The sequence below is a fragment of the Delphinapterus leucas genome, chromosome 14, assembly GCF_059928025.1.
Source record: "Delphinapterus leucas isolate spDelLeu-1000000601 "Yukka" chromosome 14, BTC_Dleu_Yukka2, whole genome shotgun sequence".
Classification (NCBI taxonomy): domain Eukaryota; kingdom Metazoa; phylum Chordata; class Mammalia; order Artiodactyla; family Monodontidae; genus Delphinapterus; species Delphinapterus leucas.
The window spans coordinates 18,204,682-18,220,298 of NC_143142.1; the positions used below are offsets into that span (position 1 = coordinate 18,204,682).

Consider the following 15,617-nt stretch of genomic DNA (forward strand, 5'->3'; position numbering starts at 1 on the left):
GGCTTTTCTGGTCACTCTCCCCTGCCTCTGGGAATCCTCATGCCAGTGTTATCTTTCTTACTCTGGTGACTTTTTCCTGTCAGCCCCTCATCCAGCCTCTTTGGAGCATCAGCTCTTTAGAAAATTGCTCTCTGCATCTGTGTTTTTTATTTTGAAACTGGATCGTTGATTTCCTTCCTTCCTTCTCCCTTTCCATCTCTTTTTTTCCTTTATAAATTTATTTATTTATTTTTGGCTGTTTTGGGTCTTCGTTGCTGCACGCAGGCTTTCTCTAGTTGCGGCGAGCGGGGGCTACTCTTCATTGTGGTTCGCGGGCTTCTCATTACGGTGGCTTCTCTTGTTGCGGAGCACAGGCTCTAGGCACACAGGCTTCAGTAGTTGTGGCTCGCGGGCTCTAGAGCACAGGCTCAGTAGTTGTGGTGCATGGGCTTAGCTGCTCCACAGCATGTGGGATCTTCCCGGACCAGGGCTTGAACCCGTGTCCCCTGCATTGGCAGGTGGATTCTTAATCACTGCACCACCACGGAAGTCCCATCTAAGTGCTTTAGATTCATGTTACCACATCGGTCTCCAGACAACCCCACTGAGGGCAGGTTCATTATTATCCCCATTTTATTGGCGAGGAAACTCAAGGCCCAGATAGGTTAGGTGAATGTCCCCAAGGTCATACAGCTGATACGTAGCAGAATCAGGATATTCTTCACCCCTGCACCGTACTGGGGGCACAGACTGTGTGCCAGGCACTATCCTAGGACTTTCTTAACTCAGTCCTCACAGCAGCCCTAGGAAGCACAGGTACTGATGCTTCCCTGTGCAGTGATGTTGAACTGTTTGCCGAGGACCATCACAGTAAAAGGCCTGGGCAGGATTTGAACCAGGGTCTCTTTGGCTCCAGAGCCCATGCTCCATGCAACTGCTTGTCTTTGCTGTCTTTTTGACTTTTGGCCTCATAGACAGCTCTGCTTTGTTAGACCGTAAACCCTTTGAGAGCGGGACCTGGGTTTAGTTGTCCTTCTCCGCTTGCCTGGTAATGGGCCTGCGTTACAGTGGCTACTCAAGAAAAGTGCTGCACAAGTGAGTAACCGAGGTAGTGAGATGGGTTAGGTGCCTGGATGAAATACATAAGCCTCATTGAGGGAACCATGGAACCTGCTAAAAGTGAGATAAAGAAAGGGACAGAGAGTTTCCTCATTTTTAAAATTATATAATAAACGTTTTGTTCCATCATTAACATCTCCTCGCCATCCAAGGAAAAGATGCATGAAGAAGCTAGAGAAAGGAAAAGATTAAGTCCCATTATGAGCTCTCATGTTTAAGACAGGAAATGCTGCTTATATCCAAAGCCTCCCATCACTCCACGCCTCATTAGGGATTTAGAACACACACTGCTTAATCTCGGGTCGTTCAGGCAGTGAAGGTTTTACTATCCTTGTGGGAAAACCCAGCAGCCCGTGGTCACAGTGCCCCCTGGAGACGACAGGTGGAATTACCACGCTTTCCGTCCTAAGCCTATGTCGGAATTCATATTGCAAAATGCATTTCCTGTTGAGTCTCTGAAGTCTCGTTTCATAATTGTTTCTCTGCCGACTTCCTGCTTTGATTAAACCAGTAGTTGTTTTCTGTTCCTTCTATTCACAGTTTCAGTCCTGCTTTACATTCAAATAGCCAAGTTCAATGTGGAGCTGTTTTACTGTTCATAAACCCTTGAATAAAAATAGGTGAAAGCAAACAGATAGCTCTGGAGGGTAACAGATGCCCACGCTCGGAGTCTGTTATGTTTGGTGGAGAGAGACAGTGGTCTGGGTGAGGGGTTGGGAGAGGCAAGGTAGGTTCCCTTTGCCTTCCACACTTGTTCATGTCTGCCGTGTTTAAAATCTGCTGAAAGATGAGCGTGCAGGGGAAATTGGGTGACGTCCTAGACTTATGCCCTCAGAAGGCAGGTTTATGAACAATCACTTAATTCACGACTTTCCTGCGGTCCTCAGACTGGCAACATTTTTGTTCTGATTTTTTTCAGGACGACAGAACCGAGCTGAACCTTAACCACTCCTAATTCAGACTCTACCTTTCCACCAAGCAGTCGAAAACAGACAGTTGTTTGTCTCCTCCTTAAAAATCCCCAGCAAGGGAAAATTCTGTTTCTCACTTGTTCCACTGTTGAGTATGATTTTTTTCCCCCTGGCAAATTCTAAATTTGTTATGAGTTCCATAAGATCTTTTTTGGTAGAAGATTTACTCGTTTTAATCTTCATACAGAAGAAGATAATTGTTTTAAACTTTAGCCTGTTCACAAACTTAAATGTTACTTAATATCTGGTTTTAACAGCTTTATTGAGGTATAATTCACATACAGCTTACCCACTTAAAGTGTACAATTCAGTGGTCTTTAGTATATTCATAGATATGTACCACCATCACCACAGACAATTTTAGAATGTTTTCACCACCTCAAAAAGAACCCCCCCAAAAACAGAGACCCCGTATTCTTTACCTATTGCACCCCTCCCCCACCCCCAGCACTAAGCAACCACTAATGTATTCTCTGTCTCTATAGATTTTCCTTTCTGGACATCTCATATACATGAATCCTACAATATGCGGACCGTCATCACTGGCTTCTTTACTTAACCTAACATTATCAAGCTTCATCCATGTTGTAGTGTGTGTCAGTACTTAATCCCTTTCTGTGGTCATATATTCCTTCGTGTGTCACATTTTCTGTATCCATTTATCAGTTGCTGGACATTTGGGTTGTTTACACCTTTTGGCTGTTATGAATAATGCTGCTATAAAATTTGTGTACAGGTTTTAGTGTGGACATATATTTTCATTTCTCTTGGGTAGGTACCTAGGAGTAGAATTGCTGGGTCATAGGTAACTCTGTGTTTGATCATTCGAGGAACTTCCAAACTGTTGCCCAAAGTGGCTGCACTATTTTTCATTCCCACCAGCAGTGTATGAGGGCTCTGAATTCTCTATACCCTCGCCAGTGCTTGTTGTTATCTGTCTTTTTGATTCCAAACTCCTAGTGGGTATGAAGTGATATTTTATTGTGGTTTTGATGTGCACTTCCCTGATGGCTAATAATGTTGAGCAGCTCTTCACGTGTTTCTTTGCTGTTCACATATCTTCCTTGAAGAAACACCTAGATTCCTTGCTCATTTAAAAAATTTGGTTATTTTCCTTTTATTGTTGAGTTGTAAGAGTTCTTTAAATATTTGAGATAAAAGTCCCTTTTCGGGGGCTTCCCTGGTGGTGCAGTGGTTGAGAGTCTGCCTGCCGATGCAGGGGACACGGGTTCGTGCCCCAGTCTGGGAAGATCCCACATGCCGCGGAGTGGCTGGGCCCGTGAGCCATGGCCGCTGAGCCTGCGCGTCCGGAGCCTGTGCTCTGCAACGGAAGAGGCCACGACGGTGAGAGGCCCTAGTACCTCAAAAAAAAAAAAAAGTCCCTTTTCGGATAGATATATGACTTGCAAATTATTTTCTCTCATCCTGTGGGTTGTCTTGTCACTTTCTTGACAGTGTTCTCTGAAGCACAAAAGTTTTAAATTTTGATGAAGTTCAATGAATGTTTTTCTCTTGTAAGAAGATTTCTTTAGTACATGCTACAAAGCTATTAGCTATCTTTTCATTTTCTCAATGTAGAATTATAGAAAATATGATGTTTGAAAAACTGCACCACCCCCCAAGAAGGTTTGGTGGATGGAGTTTGCTTTCCCCTCAAGAATCATGGACTTAGCTAGGGGTTTTCACTCCAATGCGTCTCTTCATGGGTGCTTCAGTCATTTTGTATTTTTCTTTCAATTTTTTGGTATGCTTCTAACTGGAGAGTTTTGAACTTAACAGGGAATTTATTTTATTTTATTTTTTATTTTTTAATTTTTTTTTGCGGTATGCGGGCCTCTTGCTGTTGTGGCCTTTCCCGTTGCACGGAGCACAGGCTCCGGACGCGAAGGCTTAGTGGCCCTGGCTCACGGACCCAGCCGCTCTGCGGCATATGGGATCTTCCCGGACTGGGGCACGAACCAGTGTCCCCTGCATTGGCAGGTGGACTCTCAGCCACTGCGCCACCAGGGAAGCCCCATTAACAGGGAATTTAAAATAAAATCTCTACTAATAGTAAATAAAAGCAGAGAGGTCTAACATTTTTAGACCTTATGGATATTCTGCTCTTTGCTCTCCTGCTGCATTTGAAAAACAGCTGTACGTGTTTCACCACATTCTGCGTTTCATCCAAAGACCACTGTATGTTCTGTTTATGCAGAGCAAGGCTTCACACTGGATGGTCACAGTAAATGTGATAGCGAAAGCCGATCGCTTTCATGTGGATGACCTTTCTTCCTTTGCCAACAGGTATGGCAGATCCCAGAAAACGGACTCACCCTTTCCCTGACTGAGCCCGTGGTCATTTTAGAAGGCCACTCAAAGAGAGTCGGCATTGTGGCCTGGCACCCGACGGCCCGCAACGTGCTTCTCAGTGCAGGTAGGAGCCGAGCTGACCTCTGCTTTCCCCTTGCCCTCACTTCTCGTGGCCTCTGTGTGGAGGGAACAGCAGACGCATGCTGACTGTGCTGGCAGTTGTGAAGCAGATCATTGGAACCCACGACAGGGTGCCTAAATGTGGGAGTTCCCCAACACCCGTGTGCATGTGTGTGTGTCGAGGCCACTTGGGCAAAGCCAATGGAACCTGTGGACTTCCTGCCTAGAATTAGGAACAGACACATGCTTACTTATATAATCACATTTCAGCAGAGTCGTGGTTCCTGCTGGGGCCCTCCGTGCCTCCATGGCCCTCAGTTGTAATTATTCCTGATGTAGTAGAAGGAGCCCAAGTAGGAGCCAGGAGCCCTGGGTTCCAACTTTGGTGTTGCCGCCAACTTTGGGGTGATCCTGTTAGTCAAATACCCTCCTTCCTTTTAAAAAATACTTTCATCTTTCTCCTTATACCTGCAGTCCATGTGTACTATGGAGAATATATATAAACAAAAGGGAGAAAAGAAAAATCATTTACAATCCCACCACCCGGAGGAAACATCATTATTACCCTTTTGATGTCTCTTTCCAGAGATATTTCTGTGCCCATAAACAATTTTACATACAAAGATGGGTTCAAACACTTTACATGTGACCTGCTTTCTGCACTTGCTGGTACACTGTGGTTCTTTTCAGGTGCCATTACATGTTGTATGATATTTTTAATGATTCCATTAATAGTCCATTGTCTGGATACCTGTTTATTTAGTCAGTCCCCTATTTTTGGACACTGAGGTTGTTTCCGATTTTTCACTGTTAAACAGCACTGCAGTGAACCCTTGTGACCAAGTGTTAGTGTTCCTATTGGTTTCCCACTTGTGTAGTTTCCAAGTTTCATCTTAAAGAAATCTTTTTCTTTGTCTAAAATCTGAGATTTTATCTGCTTTTATAGAAGCAATACAAAGGACAGGAAGGAGCTTTGTGGGGTGATGGAAATGTTGATCTTGACTGTGATGATGGCTACATGAATATGTACATGTATCAAAACTTAACCAATGTATACTTAAAATAGGTGCATTGTATTTCATGCAAACTATACCTTAATAAGATTGGCTTATTAAAAAAGCAGTGCTAATGTTAGTGGTAGAATTTTAAAGATCTTTCTCCTCACCAGTAAAAAGGAGAGGAGCAGTTCAGTTTTTAACTGGGTATGAAAGGTATTTGTGACGTAGTGAGTTAAGTTAAAAATTTAATGCCTGGTACCTATTGAAACCAAGAACTACTTTAAAAAAAAAAAAGTAAGTCTCTTTTTTAAAATCACAATTGACTATAACTGGGAAGCCTTCCAGAACCTCAGTCTGATAAGGAGAGAAAACAATTCCAAAGGTGGAATTCCCTCATGGAAAATACCCTACTGGCCGCCTCATCGAGGTCAAATCTAGGGTATCATCAGCAGACTGAGCCCAGTCTCCCTTTTACACGCAGAGGAGAATGGTTGATTGCACCGTTGTGCACAGTTTTGCATAGTTTAAGACTATGTGATCCATCCACAGTGGCTGAAGTTACTCATTTGCCTATGATGAACGAGGCAGAGGATGGGTCAAATCTCCATCGCAGAGTTTAGCTCCAACTTTTCATACTGTCTGTCGTACAGTTTTTTTCACCCATTTCCTACTTCTGACCCTAGGTAACGTAGGTGTCCTGGTTATTAGTGGCTAATTTTTCTAAGTGCTTGCAGAATTGGCTTATTGACAAGAATCCATCTTCAGGATGTCCGTCCCTTATTTTGCTTCATCCTTGAGCTAATGTCCTGGAAGCAGCAAATGGTGCCTCTTTTTAAAGGGGCCTCGGGGACTTGGGGCCAGCCCTGGAGGGAAGGGAGGATGGAACTGAAGAGCTGAGGGGCTGTGGCTCAGTGGACCTGTGGCCTCTTTGGGGATCAGGTTCTGAATTCACGTGCCTACTTGACGACACTTGACGACACTTGACAACAGTTTGTGCTTCTCAAATCAGGCCAGTCTTGGCCTATTTTTCTCCCCTTTTAAAGATAAAGATCTGCTGTGAGCAGATGGCTAGGCATTTCCCTTCACTTGTAATTTACATGCTTTTGTGCAAGACCATGTCTTAACAGCATGGTTGATGGGAATAACCTGCTATCCAGTCTTTGTCTTGAGCCTCCTAAACCACCATTTAAACCCTTTATTTTTAGTTCCTCTGGAAAAAAAAGAAGCTGTATTCGTTCTGATGCTTGTTTTACTAGAAAAGGAAACTTAAGATCACTCAGGGTCCACCAGCCCAGTTAACTCTTAAAAAAAACCATAGGGTTCAATTTTCCTGTTGTTCTTTGTTTGGTTGGTGTTTTTGTTTCACATGAGCCCAAACTTCACAAGCTGTATTTTTCCTTTAATGTGTTTCTTTTACACAAATTTCTTTTTTTCTTGGTCACATCAGTTTTTGACTGCCAGTAAGTAAGCCTTCTTATAATTAGCATCTCCATTTCAATACATAGGTGTGTTTATCCTCCCTGTATTTGTATCGATAGTTTTCACAAATGTGTTGTTGTGCAGGCGTTTCTTATCCCTGCTTGCTTTCAGGCTGTGATAACACCATCATCGTCTGGAACGTGGGGACGGGGGAAGCCCTTTTAAACCTGGACGATATACATTCGGACATGATTTACAACGTGAGCTGGAACCGGAACGGCAGTCTGATCTGCACAGCCTCCAAAGACAAGAAAGTGAGAGTAATCGATCCTAGGAAACAGGAGATTGTTGCTGTAAGTATTCTTAGGAGAAAAGCCCCAGTATGTGTAGCGCTTTAGGGAGTGAGAACTTTCTGCGTTTTAAGGCAGACCGCAGGGGCTGGGACTGCCAGTCCGTGGACCTTTGCTGTGTGCAGACGCCAAACTGTGAATCAGAAGAGTCTCGGCCAGGCTTCTGTCTCCCAGTTGCCCTTCTCTCCAGAGCTGTGCATTTCTAGCTTTTACCCAAGCCTTCCCTCTCACTTGGCAACCATTTCTCACAAAGAAACAAAGTTTTCTTTATCAGTTTGCTTAAGAATGTGCAAGTCTAGAGCAGCTAACCCACAGAGTTTACTGCATGCTGGCTTAGGACTGCAGATGGATCTGTTGATTCTCTCCGCTGCTCCCCAGTCGGTCTTTAAAGGGCCTGACAAGATGCCGTGGGTTCTCTCCACAGCTCAGCGTCCCCGTTTCTGCCACCTGAGCTAGGCCTCCACAGAATCACAAATCACAGCAAAAGATGGACACTCGGGCCTTTAGTCAGGTTGATACTGCAAGTGTTGAATCCAGAGGTGCCTCACTTCCACCCCACTCTGCCTCGTCCCGGCCCTTCTCTGAGAAGGTGGCTCTTGGCCAGTGATAATTCTCAAGAGTCGGGTGACAGGCATGGCTGGTGCTTATCAAGGCCCCATACCCCGTGCTTTCTCCACTAGAACCTTCCAAGGGGTGGGGCTGGTGGGCTCCTGCTGAAGAGATGAGGCTAAGGAACGGGTTAGCCAGACTCCACGTTCTGTCCTGTGAAATTGCGAGATGCTGTAGCGACCGTCCACCTTCAGGTTATTATCATACTCTTGAGAAACAAAGACTTGGCAGAGCCGTTTCGTGTGTTTTGTTTTTGCAGAGCCTGGACTTGGGTTGGTGGCAGGGGCTGGTGGAAGGACTGAGGCCTTTCAGTCCAGACCTGGCGCGATTGCTCGCTCACCAGCCAAGGGGCCTTGGCCAGATCCCTTGGTGTCGCTTTGTTTCCTCCTCCTTCAGGGAGGGGAGGTGGCCAGTACTGACACGCTCGTGCACGTACGTGTACACGCACACACACACACCTTTGACGTGAGTGCCATGTGGGGTGGCGGGGTTCACTGTCTGAGCCCCCGCTCTCCCCCACTTTTCCTTCCTGCAGTCTGACTGTGTAAGCTGCCTCTTTGCTCTCTCGCCCAGGAGAAGGAGAAAGCACATGAAGGAGCCCGACCCATGAGGGCCATCTTTCTGGCTGACGGCAACGTCTTTACCACTGGTTTCAGCCGCATGAGCGAGCGGCAGCTGGCCCTCTGGAACCCGGTATGCCCCTTCCCAGCCCTGCCACCCCTTCCCCAGCCTCGAGCTTTCTCTTTTCTGAGCGGGCCTTTGGGTTGGTCAGTAGATGATAGGGTTCTCAGTGTCGTTTGCTGAACTCCTGCTTGTCTTAAGTTGGATGTGAAGTTCTCATCCTCACTGGAGACTTACTGTGAAATGTATTTTAAAAATGCATTCTTGATACTCCCAAGGAGTCTCTGTTGACTGTAGATTTTAGAAAGAATGCGTGAAGAATCCAGTGTTTTAGACTTGGGAAATAAGTTCTAAACTTAGTTAAAATATTTCCTAAAGAACATGATCAAATGTCTAAATCAAAATAGTCATGCTTGGGAAAATGTTCATGACAGCACAAGTGGGAAAAACGTACTGAACTGCATATATGGTATGATCCCAATCTGTGTGTGCTTCTATGTTGGAAGGAAATAGGCCAAAATGGTAATTGTTTCTACCCCCCACTGGACCGTGGGATTACGGAATATGGGATGATTTTTATGTTTTTCCTTGTACCTTCTGATTTTTAAAAGAACATGAGTTTATTTTTGTAATAAGAAAAAAGTACTTTAAAAAAAGAAAGCAGTCACAAAGGAGATAGGCTCTAATCTCTGTCATGGGATCACACTGATGTGTGCATTATGTTGCCAAATTTTCAGTGAGTTGGATCTCATCTAGTATTCCTATTGGTAATTACATGTATGAATATCATATGTGCATTGTTTAAACTTTCATTATTTTAGGGAAATGGGTAACTTAATTAGGGATGAAAATGTATCATCTTATAAAAATTCACCTTTTAAAAATGTGTGTGCGTGTGTGTGTATTTTTTTTTCCCAGAAAAATATGGAGGAACCAATTGCTCTTCATGAAATGGACACTAGCAATGGGGTGTTGCTACCTTTCTATGACCCCGACACCAGTATCATTTACTTATGTGGAAAGGTAAACAGTAATTTTGCTGTTTGATCTTAAATTTAATCCTGTAAGAAGAAAAGTTTATCCTTCAGAGATTTAGTAGATGAGCAATTGTATAGAGAATAGTGCTCCATGGGTATAAGCTTTTGAGGGCCTCAGAGACTCTCCAGAGGGTTCTCGCTCCTGGAGTTCAGTGTTAAGGCCCAGTCCTTGCAATTACATGGCCTGACTCAAGTGTCAGGAGGTGACAGTCGTTACAAGAAGACCCCACACTGAACTCAGGACACCTTCCTGCTGCCTGATGATTTCTGCCTAACTAAAGTGTTGGTAGCTTTATTATCATTACTGTTACTTCATTTTAGAAGGTAAAGACCTCAGTATTCCTCATTCTTCTGTAGGCTCAATTTCCCTTAGAATTTTTGTAGTTGAAATAAATGAATTAATACAAATGGAGCTGTTGATATGTTCCCTTCCCCAAACCTGTCAGATAGTCCCTTGCTGGGGATGAAGCTGGGGGTGTTTTACTTCTGTTCACAGTTGATGGAGTGGGCTGCAGACCTGCTTGACATTTTTATAGGTCAGTTATTTAGAAACTGAGATCTTGTCTGTTTCCTTGAAAGTCATTTTACTTGAGATGTTAACAGCTGCCATAGACTGCATTGTTACCCAGATGTTACTAACACTGGGTGGAAAGTTACTGTGAGTATGTAGAAAACAAATAGTGTATGATTAGCTTGTCTTCCATTGCTTTAGATAGTTACATCATTGAAACAAATGGAAATATGAGAAAGGAGAGGGTTGTTAGGGCAGAGTACTGCCTAGCTATTTATCACTTCTTCTTACACACACATCTCTCCCTTCAGGCAGGACTGCCTTCATTGTTCACGTTCATGTAACTGTGCAGACAGTTATTTACACTGAGAGAGGCTAGCCCGTTCTTCAGGTCTTCAAAAAAAATCTGACCATTCTAAGCCAAATTATCACAGAACTTGACACATTGTAATGGGATAGCATTCTCCTCTGAAGTTAAAGGTTACTCACTAAAACTAATGTCTCTTCATTAGAAAAATCTTACTTCTTATTATCCGATTGTCTGGTGTTAGCGCCCTCAGGTCTGTGCCCATGGAGGTATGCTGAAAAGTCAGTAATTGCCCGCTAGCCCCTCTTGGTCTGCTGTTTGTTTGTTGTGGCGCAGTTGTTGGGCGGAGGTGTTAACCTTTCTGCCCCGACTCTGACTTGGGGCCAGACTCAGTGCAGGAAAGTCAGAACCTTCAGGAGGAGGCAGAGGAGGCTGTTTAAAGGGTGAGCTAGCCTTGCACAAGCGAGGGCTTGCTCTGCCAGGAAGAGAAACCATCATGTGCTCGAGGCAAGCCTCGTAAGGGGAGGAAAGGTCAGCCAGCGTAGCGGAGTCCCAGTCAGTGCTGGGTGTATAGAGGAGAGAGACACCCACCTAAATCAGATATTTCGGCTAACGTGAAACGCAAACCTGTCTCCGATTCCTTGTAGGGTGACAGCAGTATCCGCTATTTTGAGATCACGGACGAATCCCCGTATGTCCACTACCTCAACACATTCAGCAGCAAGGAGCCTCAGAGGGGGATGGGTTACATGCCCAAGAGGGGACTCGATGTCAACAAATGTGAGATTGCCAGGTAAAGAATCGGTATCGGAAAGTGTTCAGCCTGCTTACGCCATTCGTGTCCATGCCTGAGTCTTTCTACCTGTGTGTGTGCAGAAGAATCGTAGAATTAGTATCTTGTTTCCTGCCCGTTCTTAGAAACGTGGAGTTTGAAAGCAAGAAGAAACCCTTCAAAATCATTTCATCCAGCTGTGCCCTCCCCATCCTTCAGATGATAAACTTGAAATGCAGCGGTTAAGAGGCTTCACTGGGGCGTATCACACCCTAATTTAAGTAGTGAAACCATGTTGCTTGTCTTCAGGCTGAGACTGTGGCCAGTGTCCCCTGGGAGGCAACCAGGAAGAGCCTGTCCCTGGGATGGAAATGAGGGATGGTTTTTCTGCCCTGCAGAGGGACCAGCCAGGTTCCAAACCGGGTTGTGGAGCCCGCAGATCCGAAACTAGAGAAACAAAGTTCCACAGCGGGTGTTAGGTTAGCTTGGCTTAGGAAGCTTGGCTGTGTTGTAACTTCTGCCTCTCTGGACTACTCTGTGGAGTTTTTATAACGCTGCGTTTATATGGACATTTTTCTAAGCGTGCTGACCTGGTCACACAAATAATTGACACGTCTTTAAAAATATAAGAAATCTTTATGAGCCCTTTTTTTTAATATTAATCACTGCACGGTTCTTTTTGCTTTTGTTTTTTTTATAATACCTTCAACTCTATAGCTAGAAAAATGAAGGAAAGCTGTCACAGATAATTCTAAATTGTGGTTTAAATCAAACTAATCAAAATGTGGTTCAAAACAGATTGAATCTGAATTTCAAAATTACATTCAGGATTTGGGAACACATTTATTTTACTGTCATCTAAAAGTTTAAAAGACGTAGTCGGCCCTTTGTATTTGCGAGTTCCAAATCCAAGGATTGAGCATATTTGGAAACAAAAGTTCCAGAAAGTTCCAAAAGGCAAAACTTGAATTTGTGGCGCATGGGAAACCATTTACGTAGCATTTACTTTGTGTTTACAACTGTTCACATAGCATTTACGTTGTACTGGGTATTGTAAGTAATCTAGAATGACTTAGAATATAAAATGCTATGCCATGTTATGTAAGGGACTTGAGCATCCACAGATTTTGGTGTCCGCGGCAGCTCCTGGAACCCACCCCCCGCAGATACCGAGGGATGACTGTATAAGGAAGTCATTCAGGACGCCTCCTGTTTACTCAGTATTTCTGGGGCGTTGGTTACGTGTTGGGCGCTGTGCTAATCACATGGCCCGGATCCCCTTTCTCTTTGTACCCGTGCTGTGAGGCGGGTGCTGGTTTACCCCCCATGTGGATGAGGAGCTCGAGGCTGGGTCAGGTGGGCACATGCCCAGGTGTGGGGGGTGGAGCTGGCCATCCAGCCCAGGCCAGCCTTCCCACCACTGGGCCAACCGCACAGGTTTTGGGCTTGGTCTTCCTACTCTTCCCACACCCTGGATAATTCCAGATTTTTCTTGAGTGTTATGCATGATGTGGTTTGCTCAGATGCCAACATTTAATTCTAGGATTGTTTTCGTTTCCTTTTTAAAAATCCTATTTACACTTAACGAAAGTTCAGCCACTTCTCGTTGGCAGAAGACGTGGCATCCAGGTCATAGGTACTCTCTGAGACATGGGTGTTCACTGTCTTCTGGCTTGGTAATTGTCTTCTGGCTTGGTAATTTTCTCATAAGCGGTTCATTGTCGGTGGTGTTAATCATTTCCCCACAGTTGATTTGCCCCCAGGTAATTGGAACTTGACTGTCACCGTGATGCATAGGCCTCTGTTCGTGTCTCCTATCCGCTGTTCCCTAGCATAGCTACTCTCAGCTTCTATTTTCTCCTCTGTGAAATGGGAACGCTGAATTCTACCTGCTCCCCACGATGCGTCAGATGAGGTGATGGGCAAACACAGAATGTACGAGTGAATTATTAAGCCTGTTACTTGGCCTCCTGTTTCACTTAATGCAACTTTGCCTTTATTTCTTCTTTGAAGATTCTTCAAACTTCACGAGAGAAAGTGTGAGCCTATTATCATGACTGTCCCCAGGAAGGTAAGTGCCCAGTTGTCTAGGCAATCCATGTTTTTAAAAGGTTTTAAAAATCCCAGAGCTCCCTTCCTTACCTGTGGATTTCTCCACTGTGTCTCGTGTAGTCTGACCTTTTCCAGGATGACCTGTACCCTGACACGGCGGGGCCCGAAGCGGCGCTGGAGGCGGAAGAGTGGTTCGAGGGGAGGAATGCAGATCCACTCCTCATCTCCCTGAAGCACGGATACATTCCCGGCAAAAACAGGGACCTCAAGGTGGTCAAGAAGAACATTCTGGACAGCAAGCCCACGGCAAACAAGAAGTGCGACCTGATCAGTGTCCCCAAGAAGACCGCAGACACGGCCAGCATGGTAAGGACCACAGGGCCTGGGGCGTGCTGGGCCGGCTCAGCCTGGCCCTCCCGAACACGCCTGCCAGCCTGGGCGTCTGCGGGCACTGTCCCCGCTGGACGGATGGGGTTCAGTAATGGTAACAGGCACTGTTTGTAGGAACCACCTTGATCACGTGACATTTATGAGTTTGACTCCTTTAGCTCTCTTTTTTATGATGACCAGGATAGAAGTCAGTCTGTTACCGATGCCGGGAAGATGAGGTCTCAGGAAGGAGGGAGTGGTGAGAGATTTAAAAAGTTGCTAAGTGTTTGAGGGGCAGAAGGATCTGGGGTGAGTGGGACTTAGAGGCAGAGATGATCCTGGGCATCTTGGCAAGAATCGTTTCAGGGGAGTGATGGAGACCAGAGGCTGACAGTGAAGACCCCTGTGGCCACGGGAGAGCAGGGTCGAGCCAGGGAGGAGAGGGGGCTGGCGTCTGCAGGCTGTAGAATGGAGTTCTGGAGGCCAGGAGGGGCCGGGAATTGTCGATGTGGAGGTGGCAGAGACAAGAGGCAAAGTGCCCTCAGGAGCTAGTGTTTTGACTGTGACCGAGCAAGCCACATGAGGCACCACAACTTTGGGGACTGCAGGGTTTCCTGCAGAAGAACCAGCTCCACGAGGGAGAAGCTCGGGCTCTTTAGAGGAGCAGGCAGGGCAAGGGATATAGTTCCCAAGGACCTTTCTAGGAGCTGATAGGAGCTCAGTAGCCTCTGGAGGGTCACCTGTCACCCTGGTCACGTAGAAGATGCTCCTGCTGGAGTTGGCTGATCGGGGTGGTTGGGATATGGGGCAGCCTTGCAGGGATCAGTCTCTTCCTGCAGTTTAGTTGTGTCCCAGGAGTCTCCATCCAGGTAGGCGCACAGGTGGGGCCAGGAGCTGTGATACACTGTTGCTTTGCTGTGGGTGCCAGTTGGCCCAGCCAGCATTCCTGGCGTTCCTACAAGGCTCAGCCGGGCTGCTGCAGCCTGCCACTTCCAAAATGGAAGGTCACAGTTATACCCCGTGCATTCCACCTGTGCTGAACGTTGCTGCTTTTTAGTCATCCTCTTCCCTCCCCTCTTTTTTTGTTTCCTTAGCAAAATGAAGCCAAATTGGATGAGATTTTGAAAGAGATCAAATCTATAAAAGACACAATCTGCAATCAAGATGAGCGTATTTCCAAGTTAGAACAGCAGATGGCAAAGATAGCAGCCTGAAGGTCCACCCCCCACCCCGCAGACGGAGCAGGAACGCGCGCTCGTGGCTGGTAGTTGGTGTGGTCCCAGGGAGGGCGAAAGGGAGGCACTGCCACTTGGAGACATTTCAGATCTGTCGACCAGCGATAGGCCACATTCCAGTAAGGACTCAACTCGTCTCCCAAATTTGCAGAAACAAAATGTGGTTTAAAAGCTGAGCTTTTTACCAGAAAGCTTTTTTTGATGTTTTAAGTGTTATGTGACTTGTGAACTTCTAAAAGACAAAAGTGCTACTTTGATAATCCCAGATATTCTGAATTTTAGAAAACCAACCAATTCTGATTCAGTGTCCTGCCCAAGTACCTTTGGTTTTTTTTGTTTTTGTTTTTTACAAACAGGGACCAATGCCACATTGCTTTTTATATTTCTTTTTTTTTTTTTTAATGTTGCCAAAACCAAAAGTAGCTTTTTTTTCTTTGTATTTTGCTACTTTGCAGTATTTGTGTGTGGGGTTTTTTTTTCTCCTTAATTTGAAAGGGACAGCACTGTGTATGTTTATAAACTAAATGAAGATATTATTTTGTATAAACATTCATCTGAGAACAATCAGAGCAGTAGCCACACTGCTGGCTTCTTTGCAGCACAAACCTGGTCATCTTAATGACTGTATAGAAGGAAGACTTGAAAAATCACGTGGGTCCATATTCCCACCCCTCCCTTTCCATTGAGTCTTCTGATCAAAAAAAAGCTCATATCGAATCGTTCCCTTTCTCTTTTCTAGAAATGGGGTGGTTGGACCAGAATGGAACTTTGCTTCTTGGTTATCCTGTGCTTCAGATGATTATAATCGAACCTAAACTAGCCTGTGTTTCTGCGGTTTTGTTACACACATAGAATC

The 15,617-nt window shown here is 45.2% G+C and overlaps 1 protein-coding gene across 3 annotated transcripts in view; it reads left to right on the forward strand.

Moving 5' to 3' along the window:
* CORO1C (coronin 1C) overlaps positions 1–15,580 on the forward strand; it is an 83,306-nt gene extending 67,726 nt beyond the window's left edge. For all 3 annotated transcript variants that reach the window (XM_022550891.3, XM_089894611.1, XM_089894610.1), the window contains 8 exons: positions 4,356–4,485; positions 7,070–7,251; positions 8,431–8,550; positions 9,397–9,501; positions 10,981–11,126; positions 13,119–13,176; positions 13,278–13,523; positions 14,621–15,580. In XM_022550891.3, the coding sequence (XP_022406599.1) occupies positions 4,356–4,485; positions 7,070–7,251; positions 8,431–8,550; positions 9,397–9,501; positions 10,981–11,126; positions 13,119–13,176; positions 13,278–13,523; positions 14,621–14,740 (1,107 nt within the window). In that variant the 3' untranslated portion in view covers positions 14,741–15,580. The remainder of the gene's footprint in view (positions 1–4,355; positions 4,486–7,069; positions 7,252–8,430; positions 8,551–9,396; positions 9,502–10,980; positions 11,127–13,118; positions 13,177–13,277; positions 13,524–14,620) is intronic.
* Positions 15,581–15,617: the final 37 nt, after the last annotated feature.